The 22,997-nt window shown below is 39.4% G+C and overlaps 2 protein-coding genes across 3 annotated transcripts; one reads left to right on the forward strand and one right to left on the reverse strand.

Annotated features, from left to right (window-relative positions):
• The first annotated feature begins 2,334 nt into the window (after window positions 1-2,334).
• On the forward strand, window positions 2,335-5,100 carry igfbp1a (insulin-like growth factor binding protein 1a). 2 transcript variants are annotated; one of them, XM_046836790.1, is made up of 5 exons: window positions 2,335-3,077; window positions 3,209-3,381; window positions 3,849-3,977; window positions 4,236-4,378; window positions 4,428-5,100. In XM_046836790.1, exons 1-4 carry the CDS (start codon window positions 2,708-2,710, stop codon window positions 4,359-4,361), a joined length of 798 nt encoding a protein of 265 aa, XP_046692746.1. In that variant the 5' UTR covers window positions 2,335-2,707; the 3' UTR covers window positions 4,362-4,378; window positions 4,428-5,100. The 2 variants fall into 2 exon arrangements, with proteins under 2 accessions (XP_046692746.1, XP_046692745.1); XM_046836789.1 differs by having other exon boundaries at window positions 4,236-5,100.
• Window positions 5,101-6,674: 1,574 nt separating this feature from the next.
• Window positions 6,675-20,272, reverse strand: igfbp3 (insulin-like growth factor binding protein 3). Its single transcript, XM_046836788.1, has 4 exons — window positions 19,493-20,272; window positions 16,004-16,287; window positions 15,199-15,318; window positions 6,675-9,476 (listed from the first exon to the last, which is right to left on the reverse strand). The coding sequence occupies exons 1-4, from the start codon at window positions 19,860-19,862 to the stop codon at window positions 9,351-9,353; spliced, it is 900 nt and encodes a 299-aa protein (XP_046692744.1). The 5' UTR covers window positions 19,863-20,272; the 3' UTR covers window positions 6,675-9,350.
• Window positions 20,273-22,997: the final 2,725 nt, after the last annotated feature.

Here is a 22,997-nt window from a genome sequence, read left to right on the forward strand (position 1 = left end):
AAAATAATTTTCATATTTTGGTTCATATAGGTTTTTATTTATTTTCATATAGGATCGGAAAAAATTCCTTCTTTATATCACTACACCAAGTCTTTGTAAAGCAGGTCAAAATGACTAATATATGTGTGTTTATATATTTTTTTGTTATGTAAAAGGAAAAAAAAAAAAAAGCTAATTATAAAAAAAAAAGATATATTTTTTATCTTTTCATCTGCATATGTAAACTAATTAACAGTTAATTAATGTCTTTATTTAAAGTAAACCATTTAATCTGATTGGGTTGACCCAATTTCCTGCATTTTATTTGTATTTATTTATTTATTTTTTGTTAATGCATGCTATAGTTCATACTAAATAGTGACCTTATGCCAAATAACTGGAGTCAGATTGTAAACAATATAATTACATATTATCAGTAAATGTGTTTTCATTTAATCATTTAATTCCAAACTATATCCTGATATTGCAATGAAAACTACACAACTTTCTGCGTAAGACTGGCGAAACTCTCCAGACTCACTGTGCTGAAATAAACGGATTTATGCGTAAATAATAAGAAGAATAACTTTAGAATGTAATGTTATGTAGAACAAGACTGGAGATATCATTCTGCTGTCTTATTCTCTCTCAACCCGTTTTTAAAAAAACATCTTAATACATTCTTATAAGATGCCTTGATAGTTTTCAAATAATGAATGCATTGTAGTCCCTGTAGAGTATTGTAAGCCTAGAGCTTTGACACAAAGAAATGCCTGTCAGCTGTCATTTGTTATTTTTAAAGCATAATGTAGCTAGAGTTAGTATTTATTTAGTATCTCTTAAAGGATTACACTTGCCTCAGGTTGTAGGTGTACACTTGTATCGCCTTACCGTAAGATTGCATCCCTATTTTTTTAATAAAAAGCCAAATTATTGGTTATTACACATTTCTACTCTTTTCTTTTTTCTTGTTGGTTGCAATTCAAGACTTTTCTTTGCCTTTAAGTTGCTAAGTTTGGCAGTCATGGATCATCATGTGCATTTTTTGCCTACATGGAGTGTTTCCATTGTTAAATGTGATGAGACTGATTCTCTTCACTTCTCTGGACAAGTGGTTTTATTCTTTAAAACCATTTTTAGGTACATAAGCTCTGTATTGTGTATAATCCTGATTTCTCGAGCCACCTGTGTGAATTGGGTCTGAGTGTATTCATGTGTGATTAGAAATGTGTTGTGTTCCATAGATGCAATGTTTTGTGTTTGATGAAGTCAAGTATTATTTTTTCTCCCAATGCATTGGCTTCCTACTAGAGTGAATATATTTTAATTGGTTGGTGGAGATGGTTTTGAAGGATTTATCCCCATAGTCAGCATGCAAAAAAGTTGAAAAAAGAAAAAGTTGGCACGTGACGGAAACGGTATTGGAAGCACACTGTTCTAGACACGGCATAGGAGACGTGCCAGAGTTCCTGTCGCTTGGTCGGCATAGCGTTTGCGGCTTCTGTCACTCCCCGGGAAACGGGCCGGTACAATAGCACTCATCTACTTCCGGAACGGGCGTCCATCCATTCCGCGCGCAAGGTCACGTAACCACAGTTGCCGGGCAGCGGCGCACTTTAACAGCGCGAGCTCCGGACTGAACACAGCGCGCGGGACAAACGTGCTTTTGGATGGGAGTCAGTGTGACTGACAGGGGTGTGAGGAGAGCACCCGAGACGCCGTCATCTGGCGTCATAAATGAGTTTACACAGGGAGGAGGTGTTTTCTAAAGAGAGAGAGAAAAAAACCTGAATGGAGACAATTGTTCATCTAATGCCAATACATTGCCCATTGATTGCACTGCGCGCGCCAGTGCAACATTTCAATGTTAAAGAAACGCATGCATGTGAATTAATGCATTAGAAGGATTTCAAGCTAAACATAACACTTCGAGTCATTGTTTTTTTGTTTATTTATTTATTTGTTTGCAATCCTACACTACTCACACTAGGTGTACCTTTAGGACGTTTTGGAGTTTTTGAACACTGAGCAAACACTGAGTTCACTATATGGTTCTGAACACTAATATTACATTCAATTATATTAAATTATGATGATTTGATTTTTTTTTTTTTAATTCAGCCAGACCTTACATTTTATCGTTGTTATTATTATCTGCTTTTTAAGTGATACATTCGAAGTCAACCAACCCATAATGCTTCAATGGATCCAGTGTACAATGCCTTCATTTGATATATTTATATAAATAAATCATGCAATTCCAATGCATATCTTATCATGCCCAGTTTAACCCATACTGCTTGGATGAAGCCGCCTATACAGAGTCATGCAAGTCTAAAAGCAGATTGCATCACTACTTTGTGTTATTCTCCCCGTTCCGGCACCACGTGCCATCAAAATAAATAGGTCTATTGACGCATTTTGCGTGTTGTATGAAAATAAGCAACTCGAACCAGCTCCAGTTTGGCCAATCAGAGCGACGCGGGATTTTGACTCCTTCTTTTTTTCAGAAATCATTAATATCTCCGGACGCGTCAAACATTAACGTGCCAGCTGCTCCTGGAGCATATAAATACTCAGTGCGTGGAGGGCAGAGCTTAGTCATTTCACCGGGCGCAAGAAGAACGACGCAAGTCCGTCCACCCGAGAAGACCCCAAGGAACAAAAAGTAGGCGTTAGGATCGATTCTATTTAATCTGATAGCCGGTTGGTATCTGATCGCATTGGAATGAGCGGAGTCTTCCTGAAGTTGTTGCACGCGGTGGCCCTCGGCGCGGTCCTCTCGGCGCCTCAGCTCCGCGCCTCCCCGCTCCTGGAGCCGATCCGGTGCGCGCCCTGCACCGCGGAGCGCGCTGCCGAGTGTCCGCCGGTGGACGCGGGCTGCGCCGAGGTGCTGCGCGAGCCGGGCTGCGGCTGCTGCATGGCGTGCGCGCTGAAGCGCGGGGACCAGTGCGGCATTTACACGGCGCCGTGCGGCTCAGGGCTGCGCTGCCTGCCCGCGCCTGGAGAGACGCGGCCGCTGCACGCGCTCACGCGGGGGCAAGCCGTATGCACCGAGACCAGCGAGGACGTGCACAGCCGCACGCAGCCGGCGCCAGGTAGGCAGCCTGTCCTACAAAATCCTTAAGACTAAGAACGGATAAGAAGATGCTTTTGGGTATCTGCACGTCTCTGGAGTATTTTCCCTCCCATGTCTTAAAGAACAACTTTTTTCGCTTCTCCCCCTCAGATCATCCCGAGCTGGAGAATGGTGGTCGGAGCGAGGCTTCTGCAGGTCCTGAAGCCGCCTCGACGATCCTCGTGTCGGGTCACATGAAGCCCTACAGCCCGTGGCTCCTCAGCGGCGCTCAGGAGAGCATGAAGTCCAAAGTAAAAGCCTTCCGAAGGAAACTAGTTGAGCAGGTGTGTAGATTTAGCAGAAGCTTAACAATGCAATTGAATTTGCTTATTTCAAATCAGTGGCATAATAATACAAAAAATCAACCAGGGACACATGTTGGTAACATCTCCAACCACTAGAGGGCAGAATAGGACTATGCTTAAAACCAGAGTTTGCTGACAAATGTGAAAACTTTATGATGAATGAAATTGTGGGAGAAACTACAGCACATCTGGTAACTAATTGAACACCAACTAAACAATATCCTACTACTGAATTGCAAAAAGAAACGTGCACATAAAGTTTGAAAAGGCGAGTGAGTGCTATCCCTCATCTTTAATCTTGATCTTGGTGAAATTTCATGTGCACTGAATGAGATAAATAATATGAAGGGCTGGCAACATATAACAGCATGGATTAAATAATAATAATAATAATAATAATAATAATAATGAAAATATATAATATATATTTTACTCTTTTGTCTCAGGGCCCCTGCCATGTGGAGTTACAGAGAGCTCTTGAGAAAATCGCTCGATCCCAACAGAAGCTGGAAGAGAAGCTGACCAAGTTCTACCTGCCTAACTGTGATAAACAAGGCCTGTACAACTCCAAACAGGTAAACCCAAAGCTCAACGTCCGATATTATTCTCAGTTAAACAGTAAGACATCCAACCCAAAAACTAGAACACACAAATAACTTTGTTTGTAAAGTTCATTGGGTCAAATCAAGGCTGAACAGGAACATCCCGTTTGCTGAAGAGATACACACTCACTGTTTAGAGCTGATGTAATTGTTTTGTGATGTTACACAACACAACGCCACTCATATAATACCACATTATTTACAAACATAGTTTTGTTGCCTTGTCTGCAGTGTGAATCGTCTCTGGATGGCCAGAGGGGGAAGTGCTGGTGTGTGACGTCGTGGAACGGAAAAAAGATTGTGGGCTCGAGTGAACTACCCACAGATGCTGACTGCCCTCAGGAGCTCAATCACTGATCACACACTGAACCCCAGCCCCCACCCACACACACACACACACACACACACACACACACACACACACACACACACACATGCTCAGGCCCTAAGGAACTCTTCCACTCATGGACTATTTACACACACACACACACACACACACACACACATACAGGACATTATGCCACTGATTTTCTTTTCTATTTTCTATTTATTTATTGTAGCCTACATGGTTTTGTTTTCTACAGGTACACTGTTTTAAATGAGTGAATATTAGTTCACTGAACCCACCAAAAAAAAAAAAAAAAACAACTTTTTTTCATATTTTTTTTCTTGTTTCTGAAAGGATTCTGTATTAATATGTTTCTAGTTACTTAATACATCCATGCATATTTATTTAAACTGAATGTATTCATTTAATTGTTTGGGTGAAGATATTTATACCGTATGCCTTATTATTGTTATTATTTTTGTATGGTGTATAAATGTATATGTTCAGTTTGTTTGTATCAGTGTCAGTTTTCTTATCTTTTCAACAGATTATTGGTAGGAATCTAAATGGAAAAAAAAAAAGCACTGCATGACCAAACCACATTGTCACTGCATTAAGCTTTCGATGCATTTTCTTTTGTTATACTAATGACCTTATTTTATTTTTTGCCTTTTTTGTACACTATTGCACAACTAAGTGAAGAAGACTAAAGCTTTCACAGTTCTATATTTTCCGCAGTGCATGATGGGTATTGGTCTTTGTATCTTCTGAAACGGGTAACTACCTGTTCCTACCTCTGTTTTTGAAGATTTATCATGTCTGTGTTATTTCGGAGAGACTTTGCTTTTGCCAGTGTGGCTTCCTGTCCATGGATTTAGGACCACTTAAGATTGAGTGCTTGTATATGGTGTAATATATAATATATGTGTGTGCCTTTTTAATAAATTGTGAGAAAAAATGTCTTTCTCCTGGTGTTTTTGTGCAATTCAGAAGCTATATAAAAACAAAGCATTAAACCCACTTTGCCAAATATGATGTCAATAAATTATATTGTGTGATACCTGAAATGACCTGAAACCATCAACTGTTACTTGCTCTCAAAATATACCTTGCCGGCTCATCATTAAGTTCCCGTGTGCCTTAAAAACATGCCAGTGGGTAGAACTCTATTTACGAGCTTGTGTGTCTTTATCATGGTAATCGCCAGTGAAGCTGTGCACTAATTTTAGCTTGGTATTTGGGGGAACCAGGCTCTGCTTTCTGCAGTGCTTTTGACCTGCTCACTGTTTGTGCTGGTGTGGGCACAGGAATGCCCCCACCTACAGTCCAAGCAGGCAGCCTCTCTGGCACCATTCACTAAACTTTTTTACCCACATCTTTTTTACTCACATTCTCTTACACAATGAAATCACTTATAGCAGCAGGTAATACTATCTGATTTCTGTGAGAATCTGCAAAATCACGGGAGTCCTATGTAAAAAAAAAATACCTCTATATAAAACACAGTGTCATTGATGGCAGGACAAATTTGCCTTTTCATTGGATGAAAAATAATTATTTTATAGGTAGAAATATTATAATGTTAAAAAATGTTGTCTGTTTAAAATATCACTTAAAGCTACAGACAAAAATGTGTTTGTCAAATGCTCAAAAGGCTTGTTGTTCGAACACACTTTTCTAATAAGGTCTACAAGCACAGAAATCTAATGGAGATAAATGTTATGATGTTGCATTATGAAAATTGCTGTGTGATGACAAATGACAACCTAAAAGATTATTTATTACATTCAGTGCAGCCGGATTACACATAGGCCTATTGCATTCATTTTTTTCAGCATGTTTCTTGTCTTGAATGATATTTTTTTTTTTTAACTAACCAGTCTACATGTAGCTCATCTATTTGCAATTGCAAATTTTATTGATCAATGACAAAAAAAAACAAAAGAAAACAAAAGAGCTTCGTAAATGAACAATGACTTTGTCGCCTGGTTTCTATCTGTTCAATCAGAGTCCTTGAAGTCACGTATAAATTAAAATAGTGTTTATTTTTTACAAAATACATTAAATACAAATCATATAGGAACAAAACCATTTTCCTTTTTAAAGAAAGGCAGAGCTGTGTAATATGTCTTTTAGTAACATGGAAAAGCTTTGAAACAAATCAAAATTCGTTCAAATTTTATATTTTATATATATATATATATATATATATATATATATATATATATATATATATATATATATATATATCTATCTCTATATATATATATATCTATCTCTATACACATATATATATATATATATATATATATATATATATATATATATATATATATATATATATATATATATATATATATATATATACATACACATACATACACATATATGTATATACATATATGTATATATGTATGTATATACATACATATATAATATGTAAAAGTACAAATACCCGTGAATGAAGAGATCCTTAAAAGGGACCCGCGGCTATAAGTGGCCCTAACATTGCACAACAGAATGAGGAACGGCGAGTTTTTTTTTTTTCTTAAATCAACTTTTCATTAGCTTTACTATAAGCCAAAGTGAAGCTTTTAAAAGTTAGCTTACCATTACCTTAACCAGTGCTGGTCCATCCTACATGCATTTTTTTTTTCAAGTTTCCTCTTCACCACATCTGGGGCCGGCAATGCTAATAACCATATTGTTTGTTATTATTTGGCTTAGTATTAGTATATGTGCATATGTAATAAATCTTTTAATCATTCATTATAAACTGCTACCTCCCAGCTAGATAAGTAAATCACGTTGATCAGGTTGATTTATAAACAGCTACAGCACATACGACTCAAATAAAGGAGAGGTGTGGGAATAGTGTAAAAAAAATAACCTAGCTGTTATTATGAGTAAGCAGAATTCTGCTTTGGGCCCCAGAAAGGTTAAGAGTGGCACTGAGCTTAACATTAACATTCATGTTGTTTAAGTTCAGTTTTTAGCAAATAACTAAAAACATAATCTTTCTAAAACATAAATCTTCAGATTTAGGTTCAATCTAGCCATTATCACAAGACATATCTGAAGATGCCTCGTACTAGATGACATAACCCGAGGACCTGAACCATCTCTTAACTTCTTTTGTACAATGCACTGCTGAAATAATATCAAACAACTCAATAGTGATTATATTCCCAAAATATGTTGAGTTCTATCTATTACCTGTTGTGCAATCAGTCACTTAATTCTCAAAAAAATGAGAGAAAAAGGATGAGCTTATATACCTTTCGTACATAAATAACTTCAATAGTTTCACATGCCTTTTCAGACACAAAGCTGGCCAGAAGCAAACATAATATCTATCTATCCAAATAGAAATGACAAGTTAAAGAAGGGACAAAATTTTTTTATACTGTGTTATACTCATCCAAAATCTTGTTATGAAATAAGAAAAGGTATAGCACCAACATTTTTTGTATATTGTTTCTTGTACATATATTTTGCACATTTAATATATATATGTTTTTTTGGGAGGGGTGGGGGTGTTGAGGGGTCAAGCTTTTGGCTGATTTTGTGCTACTGAGCTACTGGGAGTGGGGGTACCTCTCCGGCACCCTATATATTTCAAGTCTTTTCTCAGGAGGTCAGACAAAGAAAACTACTACTAATAATAATCCCATCATCCTTACTATAATAAAAATACAAGCTATTTAATAAGGTTACTGAGCTGATCTGTAAGCTTTCAGTTTGGGTGAAGGGAAGAGGACAGCATTCAGAGAGGCAGAGCACTAATAACTATTTGTCAAATGCCAGCCCTGACATGGTTAAGGCAGTGATCTGAAAAAAAGGGAAAATAAGCGCCAGTGATCCTTATCAAGCTTTGGAGCGCATATGAAGGTATGCAGTACTAATGCTAGACATTGTTGCATTTTCTTCAATAGTCACTTATACAAGGACAGTTATCGTGCAATCTGAGCAATTATTTTGCGAAATGCACAAGATGACAAATATACTGATTGGCATTTCTAGCACTGGAGCAATATCAAGTGCTTTGTGGTGAATTTTAGTGCATTTAAATACGTGGGTGTGTATTATATACATTTGGAATACACGTAGAAGCATGCTGCATGCTGTAGCTTTGAGAAATCGGTTAATCTCTTTTCCTTCTGGCTGGAAAAAAAAAGCTGAAAGGAAAACAGCCATCAGAAAGTCATGTAGTTCTTTTTCTACATGGTTAACCTGGGATCAGCAAGCATATGCAGTGAATAAAAGGAAAAATAACTACAATGAAAAACAAAAAACGAAAAACAAAAACAACAACACTGAAATAACTTTTTGAAAAAGTCCTTCAGTGTGATTAATAGGTCCTAGAATAGCATAAATTTAAACACGTTTGTAATGTTCTTAGATGTGTTTGCAAGCTATGGCCACTGTAATAGACTGGGGTAGTTGTTCAGTGAGGGACCAAAGTGCATCAAGTGCTTGTGCTTCAGATGGAGCCATTGGCAAGAGCAGGCCAACATTTCTGAGCATGCCCATTTCAAACAGTCCGACACCAGAAGGGCAGAGACAGGACGCTTTGCTACGAGAGGGACAGTGATAGTCATGGCAGTGATTTACTCAAGGTGCTTCATATCACCAGAAAAGAAAAAGGGCCAAAGGCATGACTTTCAGTCAAACCCATGTACTGAAGAAGCTTTCATACATAACCAAAAGGTAATAAAGCCCGAAGGGTAATTTAGACGTTGCTCTGGTTTTAATCCAAATGGTGCCCTCATTGGGCTATAAAAAAAAAAAAAGAATAGCGCAGATCTTCCCCTCCATCCCTCCATGCCCCCTCTTTTTACTCCCCTGATGTGTGAAAGTGACCTGATGAGTCCATGCTCTGGTGCATAGGTGGGGTACTCAGAAATAGGGCACCACCTTTAAAAATCTCTCTGTCCCCATTTTTCACTGTGGATTCCAAACCATTTAGAGGGGCTCCTCCTCCCTCTTTCAATTTCCTTCAGCCTTTGCTGCATTTCTCATTTAGGTTCCTGGTGGTAACAGTGGATTTGGCTTTGGTCTTTGTCCTTGTAGGACGGTATACGATATCCATACTTGTCGACACACCAACACTGACCACGTTTATTGCCTCTGGATGGACGACACTGTATGGAGACAGTAAGGGAGGGAAGAAATTCATGGGAAGCATTATGTTAGAGACAGGTATATGTAAAGAAAACAGCCTCCAAATGGAGAAAGGAACAGACATGGGCAAGAAAAAAAAAACATTTCTCTCAGCATATCTCACCCAGGTGACAGAGAGTAACACTAACACTAGAAACTAGAGTGAGAGAGACAGTAAGACTGAGACAGACAGCAAGACAGGGAAAAGAGTTATAATTCAAGTCAAGTAGCAGTAGTCATATAGGTGTATTACATTTGAATTAGCTATTAATTATCAGTTCGTTTTCTCTCTTTATTATTTGAGACTATAGGAGACCTTTTTTTTGAAAGAATTCCTCTCTGCTATCACTCAGTCATTTTGAATGTGAGTAAAAAAAAAAAGGGCAAATATCACATGTGAGGGAAGAATGTATTCCTGCCATTGACTCAAGAGTGCGTATGTGCACGTATAGGTGTGCGTATTTGGCTCAGCTAGGTAGGTCTGTTTGCATTTCACTGCATTGTTGCCATGTGGAAATGTGACTGTTGAAAAAGTGATGCCACGCTGCCATGACCTCATAGCACAGCAATGCTAGTGGATATATACACTCATTTATACCTATTACTTAGAACAACCTTTTTTCTAAGAAATGCTGACCAATCTAGAGTAATTACAATCATAACAGCCAACTCATCATCTTAACAACAAACAATTTATTTCCTGAAAAACCTGATCGTTTAATTCCTTTAACCTGACGTCTATGACACGTGTATCAGGAATGTGCGCTAAGATGATGCACAACAGCATATGTATTGTGAAATTATTCAAACACAATCGAGGTGTGGTGGTACTGGTAGGAAATACAGGCCATGCAAGATTTTGTAAGTATGAAATTACCAAAAAACCTCTATCTGCAATTATAATAAACAAGTGATTTTTCCAGCCAATAGAAAATAACTGAAATTATGTTGTTTTGCTGTATGTAGCAGTATGGTCCTGGAGGAATACTGTTTCATTTTACTGTATACCAATTGTTTATGGTTTAAAAGACAATAGAAGACCCTTGACTTTGCTTTCCTTGGATTAAAAGGCTTACATCTAAGCAAATTAGCAATATGATATGTAAACTCCTTCATATATGAATCAAGCAATCTTGATTTTTTAGAATAAACAGGAAGCATCATTTAATATCAACTGTTCTGTTAAATGCTGTACATTGTTCATTTTTTGCATTCATAAGAGCACGTTGTAGTATTTTAGTTTAGAAAACTTAGTTTATTAATTCATTAATTGTATTCATCAAATGTGCATCTTGAATTATTAATGGTATAAGATTTGTATTAGACAGTGGTGGGTGAAGTACACAAACCATGTAGTTGAGTTAAAGTAGAAATACACAATGTAAAACATTACACCAGTAAAAGTAAAAATGCTCTCTTTAAACCTTCACTTGAGTAAAAGTACAAAAGTATTTGCCTTCAAATGTACAATATTAAAATATAATAGTATAAAGTTCCTATTATCATTTTTGTCACAAGTCTTTTCCTTAATCAACTCAGTTTATGTGAAAAGACTCTAATGTCTTTTAATGAAAAGACACATACACAAATCTATAAATAGAATGATATTAATGAGTCAAACACTGATTGATATTAAAACTATCACAAGAAAAAAACCTTCTTTTCAGCTATAATGAAATTAAAAAAGCAAGTTTAAGTTTCTTCCATCATTTAGTCCCCTCTAAATGTTCTGCTTGCTGTTGAACCGATGCTGAACTGCATGCTGGTGCTAAGTAGAAACCACCAAGTGGCAATCAAAATGAGTTCAAAACAGAGTGTGTGCTCTACCCTGATTGGTGACTTGTGCGTGCTTGACCAGTCAAGCTTCTACCCACTCATAAATAAAAAGGAACGAAGAATGAAGAAGTACATGAAGAAGTACATTAGTGAATTACATTTGCTTTGTTACTGTCCACCACTGGTATTAGACCATTATTATGCAATAATGTAAATAAATAATTCATTGCTAAATGTTGGCCTATTGTACTATGATAACCATGCACATCTCCAAGAAGACCTAAATTCTTAATGGCGGTGATGCTACAGCACACACTAGTGAGGGGAGTCGGTGATTATCACCTACAGCATGGAAAGAAAATGCGGTCTCGTTGGAGTCCATAAGCTGAGCCCCAGACTTCGACCGAGAGTGACTAATGAGACCCAGATCTACACCAAGGCTACATTCATGTGGTCTCAAGAGCCAGCTACTCTCCAACTCAGCCTGGTAATTTTAACAAATTGTGCACGTACCCTCACACACACAACTGTGTGCATATATAAGGGCTGAATATACAGTATATGCTGGCTTGAGTAGTGTCTTTATTATCTTAATGAAAAGTGTAAGGGTATATGTGGCTTTGCTAAAACATTTGCCCTACAGTTAAAGAGCTGTCAGACTATTTTAAGAAACTGGTACTGATTAAAAGTCATCTGGAGCTTATTACACACACACACACACACACACACACACACACACACACACACACACACACACACACACAAAACCTGAGGTGAATTATTTATAGAACCAAATGCACATGGACATAGACTAAAAATACATTTCTCAATTGAAGCTTGTATAGAAAAAATGGATTAATAAAGAAAGAGAGAGAGAGAGCGAGAGAGAGAGAGAGAGAGAGAGAGAGAGAGAGAGAGAGAGAGATCAAAAGGAATTTTCACTGACAGAGGACCAAATTAAAATACCTCAAGCAGAACAAGAGCAGTTTGGAAAATAAAACGGAGCATTCATTCTGTCTCCTCTTCGTGCCTCTCTGCATCTTCTATGCACATTTTCATCCCTCCTTCCTCATCTCATCACACATTCTTACCCTATTCCCCTGTTTTTATCATGGCTGATCTTTTGCAATAAATAAACCTTTTTTTTTTATCTCACAGAGCAAAGAGCATGAGAAGGAAAAGTTAGAGGGACAAAGGACGTTCACTGCGAGCGAACAAGAGCATTTCTGGCAGTGAAATGTGTTCACGCAGAACATTATACAGAGCTTTCTGTGTCTCGAAATGAAGGGGTTGCTTCAGTCTGAATGAGGACTGGAATGACTCTGACTTTGTGTACCAGAATCTGTTTCTGTGACATTTCTATCAACACGTATGTTTCAAAAAGTGCTATTTTGAGATCTCCGCTAAAACAGCCTTTACTGTAAAAGCCCAACTCTGCTATACAGACATCTCAGAGGGCAAACCCAAAACACAGATTAGTTGTGGTGTGTGTGTATTTATGCAGATTCCACACATGCAGGTGAGTCTGTATGTGTGAGCTGAGTGTATATTTGGATGGATTGTGCATGTGTGTTGTGAAATAAAGATACAGAACAGTGGCTGAGTGTAATCCTGTCAGTGAAGCAATGTCTAGAGGATATAACACAACAGCCTTGTGTGCATAAAGTATGTGCATGTGTGAGAGCACAAACGTGTGTTTTGTTCGTCACACAGTGAGCCTCAACCATTGCAGGTCCATAACATTGCCCTTATGGGCAGCAGGAGGGCATTAAAAGCAGCCACAGCGTAAACACAGGCACATTAAATGCAAACACACAGACACACATGCACAACGTGCAGGTTAGCATCTGCATTTAAATATGAACACTGTCCAGAGCCTGTCCTGGACAACATATGTAGGTGTCCATCGGTCAACTTGCGCTGTAGTTCTGTTAGAACATGTGTGTTGGGTTTTGTGTAACTACAGTCCATGAAGTATGTGTCATTAAATGCATATTGAACGCATACAACAAGCAGGCATGTAGTAATATAGCAAATTAAACCAGGCCGGGTATGCATGGGCATGTGTGCAGTAAAAGTAGACTGTGGGAAAGCAAGACCCCACTGAGCTTGGAGAAGTACTCATAGGCACTCTGCACAATATCTGGAGAGTGCCTGTGCCAGAGTATGTATTTGTGCACAGCCCATTCCTAGCGTGTCTTGCAGTTCCAACCTCCTTCTCTTCTCATCTTTCCCACTGCATCACTGAGATCTCATTCAGTTTGAGAGCAGCAGTGGAGACGGCCTTGGGTGAGCCAGTAGGTCAGGGGGGTAGTGTTTGTCTCCAGCCAGCAAGAATGCTCCCTGCCTGAGGCAAAGATGAGCGTGGCCTTGGGGGGTTCAGCGAGTGGAGGGTGGAGGATGGGGCCGGCTGGGACAGTATGCCTTGCCTCTACTTGCACACTAAGCCAATTCATATAATCAGAGCTAAAATTACCCTGGACTCGACTGTGCCCTCCAAGGGAAAGGCCTCCAACACACACACACACATGCACACACAGTCATTACCAATCTTATTCTGGAGGGTGGAGGAGGAGTCCTAAGCACCCACTGTATCTTAAGTTGTGCTTATTTGTGTTTATATGAAGGCTGCCAGTGTGTATGTTTATGTCCCATCTCTCTTCTGCCTTATTAAAGATTTGAATTAGAAAAAAAGTGCTTGGTTGACATTTGAAAACGATCGTACTCTAATGATGCATTCAGAGAGCATTCAGAGCAGACGTGCGGCGTTTGAGCTTGAAATTATTTCCTTTATGACCACCGTACATTTAAGCTATGTTTCCGATTTTACAAGCAAATATGCCTGTATGCTGACTGATCTAAAGCAGAGCAACTTTGTTTTCAAGATAAGAAGTGCGTTTTCTTTTCTTTTACACCTGATGCTGTACACAGCCATGTTGTTTTGCCATTAATTTTTTTAACTCGGAGGAGCTTGGGGTTAAAATGACTGGGGACTTGAGGAACTCCAAGTTGTGGGAATGTGTTTTCTCTGGTTTATAACTAGTTTGAGTCTAAATTAAAACCTAGAGCGGTACACAGCTCCTGCAGCCAAAGGTTTTGATTACCACGTCATGCTCTAATAAACTTTTTTGGCATTACTAACTGAGCTTTATTTACCGCCCATTTCCCCTTTTGTACTGACGTACTTAGAAAGTCTCCAGTTGTAGCCGAATTAACCACTCAAAGGTATAATTGCTTAAAAAAAAATCTAATTTCTGAGCACAGGTTACTTTTTTTAGCTTGTATTTTTTTGAACAGAGCTCTTTCACATAATCTTGAGTGCGGTTCAGTGAGAACACAAGCAAGAGCAAGTACAAGCAGCTTTGCATTAATTTCCAAAGATGCTGGATTTGCATACACAGCAAGAGCCATCATGTCATAAAATCCTATTATTGTTGTCTTTATGTCAAAGCTGTAGCTGAAACTGAATGTCTTTTATTCCCTGTTTTCCCTCCTCAGGCTGTTCTTTGCATTAAAGAGAAAGGAAATGCTGTAGGGTCAGTATTAATACAGCTGAATGTCAGTAATCAAGCCTGCTCTACTACTGTCTAAGCTTCAGTTCAGTGAGTTCAGGACAAGTGTTTTTATCGGTAATGCTACAGGCTTCCTGTTCTGTAAGCTACTGAATAATCCTGTTTGCCCAAATTCACCTAACCCAAACACCCCAATTAAACATGCTTAGACCTAAACTCTGACTCATTCTTTTTTCTTTTCTTTTTCTTTTTTTTTTACGGGGAGGGGTGGGGTAGATGACTCACACATCTCCAAAAGCCCCTGATTTCCCCCATCAACATCCTCTTCCTTCTCAAAAAGCCCAGATGCAGCCTGGCACAGATGCAGCTCAATATTTGGGAGAATATTTTAGCTGGTGGCCATGGCAGCACTCACCTGTTTCTTCTTGTAGAAGCCTTTCCTGTCACAGTTTGGAATGAGAAAATATCGAAGGTTCAGCACGCTGGTTATCCTGTAACTCTTCATAATGCTCTCCATCTGTCTGCGACATGGGCCCTTCAAACAAACAAACACGCATGCGCTTACAATTATAAACCAAAAAAATCGTAGTAATGATAATAGCTGCTTAGTTGTTCATTTTTAACCTAGCTTTTTATCTGTGGTTGTGTTGTTTTGTAGTCAGCGCTTCATCTAAATATACCACTTGAACACACCTGACTCTGTAGCTACAGAGCTCACATCACATTTTCTGGCCTTTCAGAGATAAATTTTTTAAGGTTCTAAATATAATGTGAAAATGGTTTTGTGTAGCAGTCTGTATAGATAAAAAAAAAAAAAAAACTTCAGTTTACGATAATTTTCTTTACATCTTCTCATAGCATGGTCCACCATGGCACTGTAAATGAGAAAAGGGACTGCTGCACTCTAAGTGACCTCAGGCCATGAATGGCATGTGGCACAGCTGGGACTGCAATCTTAAAGCAATCTATAAGCCGGAAGACTCCTTCTCTTTCCTGACTCCTAATATATCCTGAAATACCATTAGTTTCTGATCAGCTTCAAATCTCAAGTATGGCAAATATGTCAAATATAGACTTTGCTAATGATCGGCGTTTGTGTCCAGTGATGAGCCTAAGCACATAACTATACTTCTATTACTTACACACACACACACACACACACACACACACACACACACACACACATTTTGTGTGATGCCAACAGGTAAAGAAGCACTTACATACTCAGCCTCTCTTTTGGAATCCTGGCTGAAATTGTGGTTGTCAGAATGGACACCATTGGGCACTGGCTTCACTTTGTGGATCTGACTTTGCTTTAACTGCTCCATCCGGATCATGCTGTCTTTAGGGTTCAGTAGAGACCCTTTAGAATCCAGGTCTGTTTTCAGCATACCCTCCTCAACCCCAGAACCTGTTGCCGTGTCCTGCACCACATCAGCACCCTTGCTGACAGTTGCAATGGTAGTCGTAGGCAGATGTTCCTCTACAGGTTGCTTAGGGTGGTCTGTAGAATGGAAGAGGAGTAAAGGTCAGAGTTCGACAACATTTACACGAAGTATATACAGACTTGAAAGGGGTAGATACTACAGTGTAACCTCAAAATGCCTGACTTAATAAGAAGCCATTTTAAAAAAGACTGAGTGAGGAGAAACAAGAAGAAAAGAAAAGAACAGTTGGCAGATATGCTATTAGTGGGGGTTTAATAGCTCTGTTGGTTGGAGCCATTAAAGATTAATTGCTATTTCCCAGCAAGTTCCTGAGCTAGAGCTAGAAATTTTGTCTGTGATTGAAAAAAATATATATATTTTAGATCAATGTGAACACACTTAATATTATGATTTACATTGCGGACTAATTAACACTCAGAAAAAAATATATATTCCTAGGAAGAAAGCGTTGTCTAGGCTCACCACCATAGTATAGTAGTAATTTCTATATTAGTATACTAATCACTATACCAATTCTCAAATCCCTCAGCCCCACAAACAGCTATGAATAAAAAGACACAACTAATAAAATAAGAGGAAAAGGCAAAAATGTGATCTTCTTAGAGAAGAACTGAGAAAAATCGAATTTATTCCCAAAGTTTATGTAAGAGTGCGAAGACTTGTGCCCAGGCCAGAATTGTAACATCAGCAGGTAAACCATGTTCTTATGAACAATGACATAATAACAACAGCACCACACACACACAAAAAAACCCCATCACAAACAGCAGCATTGGCATTAACATAAACAACACAATACATGCCCAACAGGTTTCAATTACAAGGTATAATCAGAGACAAGGGCAATGAAATCATGGTAATAACCTACTTTCTCTGCTCGACCCACTATAATTTCACTAGAAATAGAAAGCAAAGTCATATCCAGGGTAGGAGGGTTAAACTGAGCAACCTCTAATTCTGGATCCTGCAAAACATCAATATTTAATGAAAATGTTCCAGCAAAACATTTGCCTTTTTTTCCATTTAAAAAAATGAACTACTGACCTCATGTGTTTGGTCAGTCTTGTCTAACAGTTTAAACACACTGAGAGACATAATGCACAAGAATTAGACAGAATTAGCTCAATGAAAAGACATGGTTAAATGAGTACTGAGATCTATTGATAAGAATATATATTTTTGCATAACTAGATCCAGTCCAGTTTACACCAGGATAAGGAAAACATCATTTGGGGTGGAGCATATAGGAGACATGGCCTGCTCACTGGTTGGAGAAGATATGTAATTACCATAAAATGCGGTATGATGGGAAAAGGAGGATGGGAGAGGCTGAAATTAAAGGCCAGAAGAAGAGAATGTGAGGTAAGGCAATACTGTAAAAAAAAAAAAAAAAAGGCTGGCACCCCAAACTGCTTTTTAAAAGTAACTCTGGATACTAACAATAGTTTTTGTGTCACATTGTCATAGTTGATTGCTTCAACACAACACTTGTGGATACATTAGACGGCTGCAAAAGGAAGCCTTTCTTGCTGGGTTTTGGGGGTGAGGTGGATATTGATTTAGGATTTTTTTTTCTTTGTGTGGACCAAATTTGCCCAGAAATAATAGCTTATTTGTAGCTGGGACATTTGGATTGTACCCATAATCTTTTTTTTTTTTTTCTGCACAAAATGCAGTTTTTATTAAATCAAATAATAAGAGCTTACATGGTACATTTTTTGGTCACTGGTTAGGGTTAGACTGGGGTCAGGTTTAGTTGTATTAATAATTCTGTCAATGGCGGACACACACTTCTTTAGTTAAAGAGATTTTGCCTTAGTATTATATATCCTGAGTGTATATGTTTATTGATCCTTGCAGTACATATTCACATGCACCAGATTCAGACACATTATAATAACTGTTGCATAATCTTCAATTACTCCAGAAGTGTTTAACCTTTTGTGCACAACAAAGCTGAAAAAGTAAACGTCACTCTTGAAATGATGTATCTAATTATTTAATTCATTATTGTCATAAATCACCCCCAACCCCGCCCTCCCAAAACACACACACACACACACACACACACGTGCGCCACCGTTTTGAACTGGACTAATGAAGCCAAGAGAACAGAATGTTCTGGCGGTGTGTGTGTGTGTGTGTGTATGGGATGTTGTCCTCGATGTCGGAAGCACCGCGTGTCTGTCAAGACGAGGTCTCGAGCATATAAACAGCAGAGTGTCGTTCACACACACACACACACACACACACACACACACACGCACATAAATGCACGCACGCACTGTCCCTCTCCCTCTTCCTCTCTCTCTCTCTCTTTCTCTCTCTCACACACACACAAACAAAACAGTGATCTCCGCTCCGCTCTAAAAATACCCGCGCGCGGCATTCTTAACGATCGGGTTGGAGAGGCCAAACTTTTGCGCGCGCACCCTGTGTACACGCAGACAGCGCGGCTTCTGCTGAAAACACACACACACACACACACACACACACACCAGCATAGAGAGCTCGCTGTAGCGAAAGAGAACAATGGTGCCAGTGTGGACCGTGACGCGGTACAGCGAGCTGTTTATGAACGTCCAGGTGGTGACCAGGAGTCACTGTATCACTAAACCCAGGCTTTCAGTGTGATACCGAGAACACATCCAGCGTTCATTATAAATCATCTCTGTTTGCGTGCAAGTCATCAGAAAACCGACACAGTCATGCGCAGACGGAGAGAAAGAAAGAGAGAGAGAGAGAGAGAGAGAGAGAGAGAGAGAGATGCGTTCACAGGCCGGAACTGTGTTTGAGTCCAGGGCCAACTAAGTGCATTAATCACAGTAGAGTAAAACCGAGAACTGCACAAAACTAAGCGCTTCAAACCCAAGAACAACCAATCCAGTTTACCCATGGGGTTTAAGCAGGGGCTTCAATGAGAGGCGGTACCACTTCTGCTTCATCTGCACATGAGTGCATTTCCCACTTTCAACGTATTTCAATGAATGGATGAAATACTCGCCATCACTCTCACACACATGCGCGCGCACGCACATGCGTACAATCCATATGGGTATAAAGACGTGCATATTCACCCAGTGGATTATGGCTACGATAAACATACAGTATATGGTGGTTATATGAAAAAACTAATAGAGATCTAATCAAAAAAGAAGCCAAAACGCACTTTTAATACAGACTGAGAAATCTGATCTGAAAGAAAGAAAGAAAGAAAGAAAGAAAGAAAGAAAGAAAGAAAGAAAGAAAGAACGCGCTTACCGAGCTTTCTGTCAGTGGTCCTGGTGCACACCCCCCTTCCCTCCAGCAGCGCCTGCAGGGGTTTGCTCTCCCCGGGTCGGTGTTGACAGCGCAGTCCGGCGCCGCAGCGTCCCGTGTACACGCCGCACTCCTGTCCCTCACGCAGCGCACACGTCATGCAGCAGCCGCAGCCCGGCTCGCGCACCCGCTCGGCGCAGTCACGTGGCAGCGGCTTGCACTGGCCGAGCGCGCCGGCGTCACACGGCTCACAGCGCACCACGGGTCCCGCAGCGTGCACCGAGCGCGCAAGAGCCGCAAACAGCGCCGTGACCCAGAGCGCCCGCGGAGCCGCCATCGCGCCAAGCCTGACCGAGCGGAGCAAGGGCTTCATGTTCACGTGCACACGGTGTCGAGGTAATTGGTGTGTGTGTGTCTGTGCGTGGAGAGAGAGGGAGGGGAGGGGGGAGTCACGTCGGAAAGGTGATCGGTTCGGTATTAAAGCGGCTTTCGAGGGCGTTTAAAAGTCGACCCGTTAGAAGTCGCGGGGCAGAACCGGGCAAGAGCGGGATGTCTCGTCGGGTTGGACTCGAGCGTGTAACCCGGCGGAGCGGTGAGGTCTCTCCATCTGTAAGCGTGATGTGCTGGGAACTTCAGGTTTTATACAGACGGGGAGAAAAAGCACGAGCAACAAGTCACTCCCCTCTGTATGAATTATGTAGACCGAGCTCGGTCTTAAGGGACTGCGCACATCCTTTATAGTCACTCAGCGGGGAGAGAAGAACACAATGGCACATCAGCAACTTCGAATAAACAGCTGGGTAGAGCAAACCACTGGTGCAATAATGAAATAAATTTCCTACATTTCCTTATCCATTTTTGAGATCCTGTAAACCTTCATCCTGAGCTTGAACATCTATTGCATATTTTTGGACTAAAATCATTAGAGGTATATAAAAAGGAAATAAGATGTACATCGATTATTCTGGAGTGATCTGATTAGATTTTAGGAGCAGTAACTGATATATAAGACTGAGTGTCAGAATTATTTGGTTAATCTATATAAAGCTTAGATACATTTGGGGAATTGGTTGAGGAAAGAAACATCTATTACCAAATGACAAAAGCACTCAAAGTTGCAGATGTTCACCATAAATATCTCCTAGATGGATTCGATTCTACTGCAGAATATCATTCACTATTAGTAAAGATCATTTAAAAAAAATGCAATCATTTTCTGTGGTTGATATGTTTCCTGTATGACCTGTAACCCCACAGATAAAGCTAGAACTTACTCAAAACAAGCCCACTATATATGGCATCGGAGTAACGCAATTTTTAAGCAATTATCGTAAACCTAAAGTTTTATAGGTATATATCTGAATAATAACTACCATTATCAAATCTAAAGTTATGCAGGGTCTAAAGTAGAGGTGGACTTTTCCTATGAAGGGCCAAAAGTCAAACTTTTGGCCGAACATACAATAAATGTATAATACATACAAAACTGTATTATGTTAAAACTACAAAAACATTAAATATTATTTTGTAATCTGCTCAGTGAATGCAGTTCTATTTAAAACATTTACAGTGAAAACATAGAAACAACCCCTTTTATACTGAAAGAGTTCAATGCATAATACAGCAATTCAAGCTGTAAGCAGTACAGCCATATGGTTGTAATATCAGTGACCTCTAATAAGAAACATGGAGTTGGTCTCCCCATCAACCCCCAATTGGACTAATTCACTTATATTCTCTACATTTTATTCTCTTAGACAAGACATTCTCTTATTCTCTTATATTCTAGACATTCTCTTATTCTCTTATATTCTCTACATTTTATCCCTACATTTTATTTGTTCATATTCTCTTCATTTTATTTTATATTCTCTACATTCATTTTAGTTTACATTTTTTGCAGCTTTAAAATACAATACAAACACAAAACTGTTAAGTGTTTAAATTGTTAAATTTGAAATGAGGCACTGTGTCATTGGGACTTTTTTCCTTTTTTTTTCTTCTCTCTTCTAATATATGGAATGGCAGTGAAATCAAAGGTCACCATTGGCCAACTTTGTCCTGTGAGCTCTAGTTTGGGCATCTCTGGGCATCGTTTTTTAGAATAATGAAAGATTTTAAACAAAAGAAAAAAAGTGTCTTCTCCACTATTTAAATGGAAGCAAATCTATCTGTAATATATTGTCCATTTGAATCCCTTTATACAAAAAAAATTACGAATGACATTAATTAAAGCTCATGCTTTACGCAGACAGATTTGACCTAACAGGAATAAACAGGATTTGGACAAACTTGCAGCTTCAATGGCTGTCAATCAAGCAAAAGTGGTACAAAGCAAATACTTGAAAATTCATGTATACATTTCCAAGATTCTACTTCCCAGTCAGGTTGTTGCCAATAATAGTATTTTCAGTAAAAAGCAGAAGTCTTTTCACTAGTGGTTTTTCAGACATTCAGACCCCACTTCATGTATAACAGAACATCTTGTGGTGGCCATGGCAAGGGGCAGTGTTATATCACACACACACCAGGAGAGAGGAAGTCAGCTTGTGCCTGGCTTTGTGGTGGCAGTAATAATGACAGAGGATATTAGAAGAACTTCAAGCTTCAAAGTGTTCAATTTTGTCATGGAAAATTTGGCCAGCCACACAACAATGATTTCTATATACACACATATGTGCATGCATATTTGGAACATGCATAATCATGCCACATTTGAGTCTGAATGAGTTGGGTTTGTTTTTTTTACCCTTTCATGCTCAGAAATGTTTTGTTTGTGTCTATCTGTGTGCATGTGTGTGTAAGCACATGGCCTTGCTTTAAATAGACCGATGCATCAATTCATTTAACTCTCTCTCTCTCTCTCTCTCTCTCTCTCTCTCTCTCTCTCTCTCTCTCTCTCTCTCGCTATCTCTCTCTCGCTATCTCTGTGTGTGTGTGTGTGTGTGTGTGTTTCTATGCATCTGGTGGCTGCCCTGGTGGGTGGTAGAAGATGATTAGAGTGTGGCTTGGATGTTAGATTTTGCTGGGTCAGCCCTGCATACCCTTCTTGCAGTGTTGTGCTCTACAATAACAATGAGCTCTTGCAGGCTGCTGAGGCATAAGCTTTAGTTCCTGGAAGGCAAAGAGCTCTGGGCTCATGGTAGAACCCCGTGTTGAGACTAGACCATTAAAAACAAGCAAAACTACCTCTTGCACCCCTTCAGTCAGCTTTGCAGCTAGATTAGTATTTTGTATTACTCGGCACATTTCTTTCCCTACTTCGCACTCTTTTTTTTCCTCCATCTGCTTCAAGAATTCCTCCTGAGGAATGGAATGGAGTGCTGAGAGCGGTGCTGTGAGTGTGTCTGATTGGACTTCCAACATGAGAGAGGAAGTAAAAGAGCATCAGGCAGTACTCATCCTGTAGTGGGCTAGAGTAGATGAGCACTTTTGGGAGTCCTTAAAACTATTTTCTCTGTTTATATATCTCTCCTAGTGTGTGTGTGTGTATGTGTGTGTGTGTGTG

Source organism: Silurus meridionalis, chromosome 23 (genome assembly GCF_014805685.1).
Source record: "Silurus meridionalis isolate SWU-2019-XX chromosome 23, ASM1480568v1, whole genome shotgun sequence".
Classification (NCBI taxonomy): Eukaryota; Metazoa; Chordata; class Actinopteri; order Siluriformes; family Siluridae; genus Silurus; species Silurus meridionalis.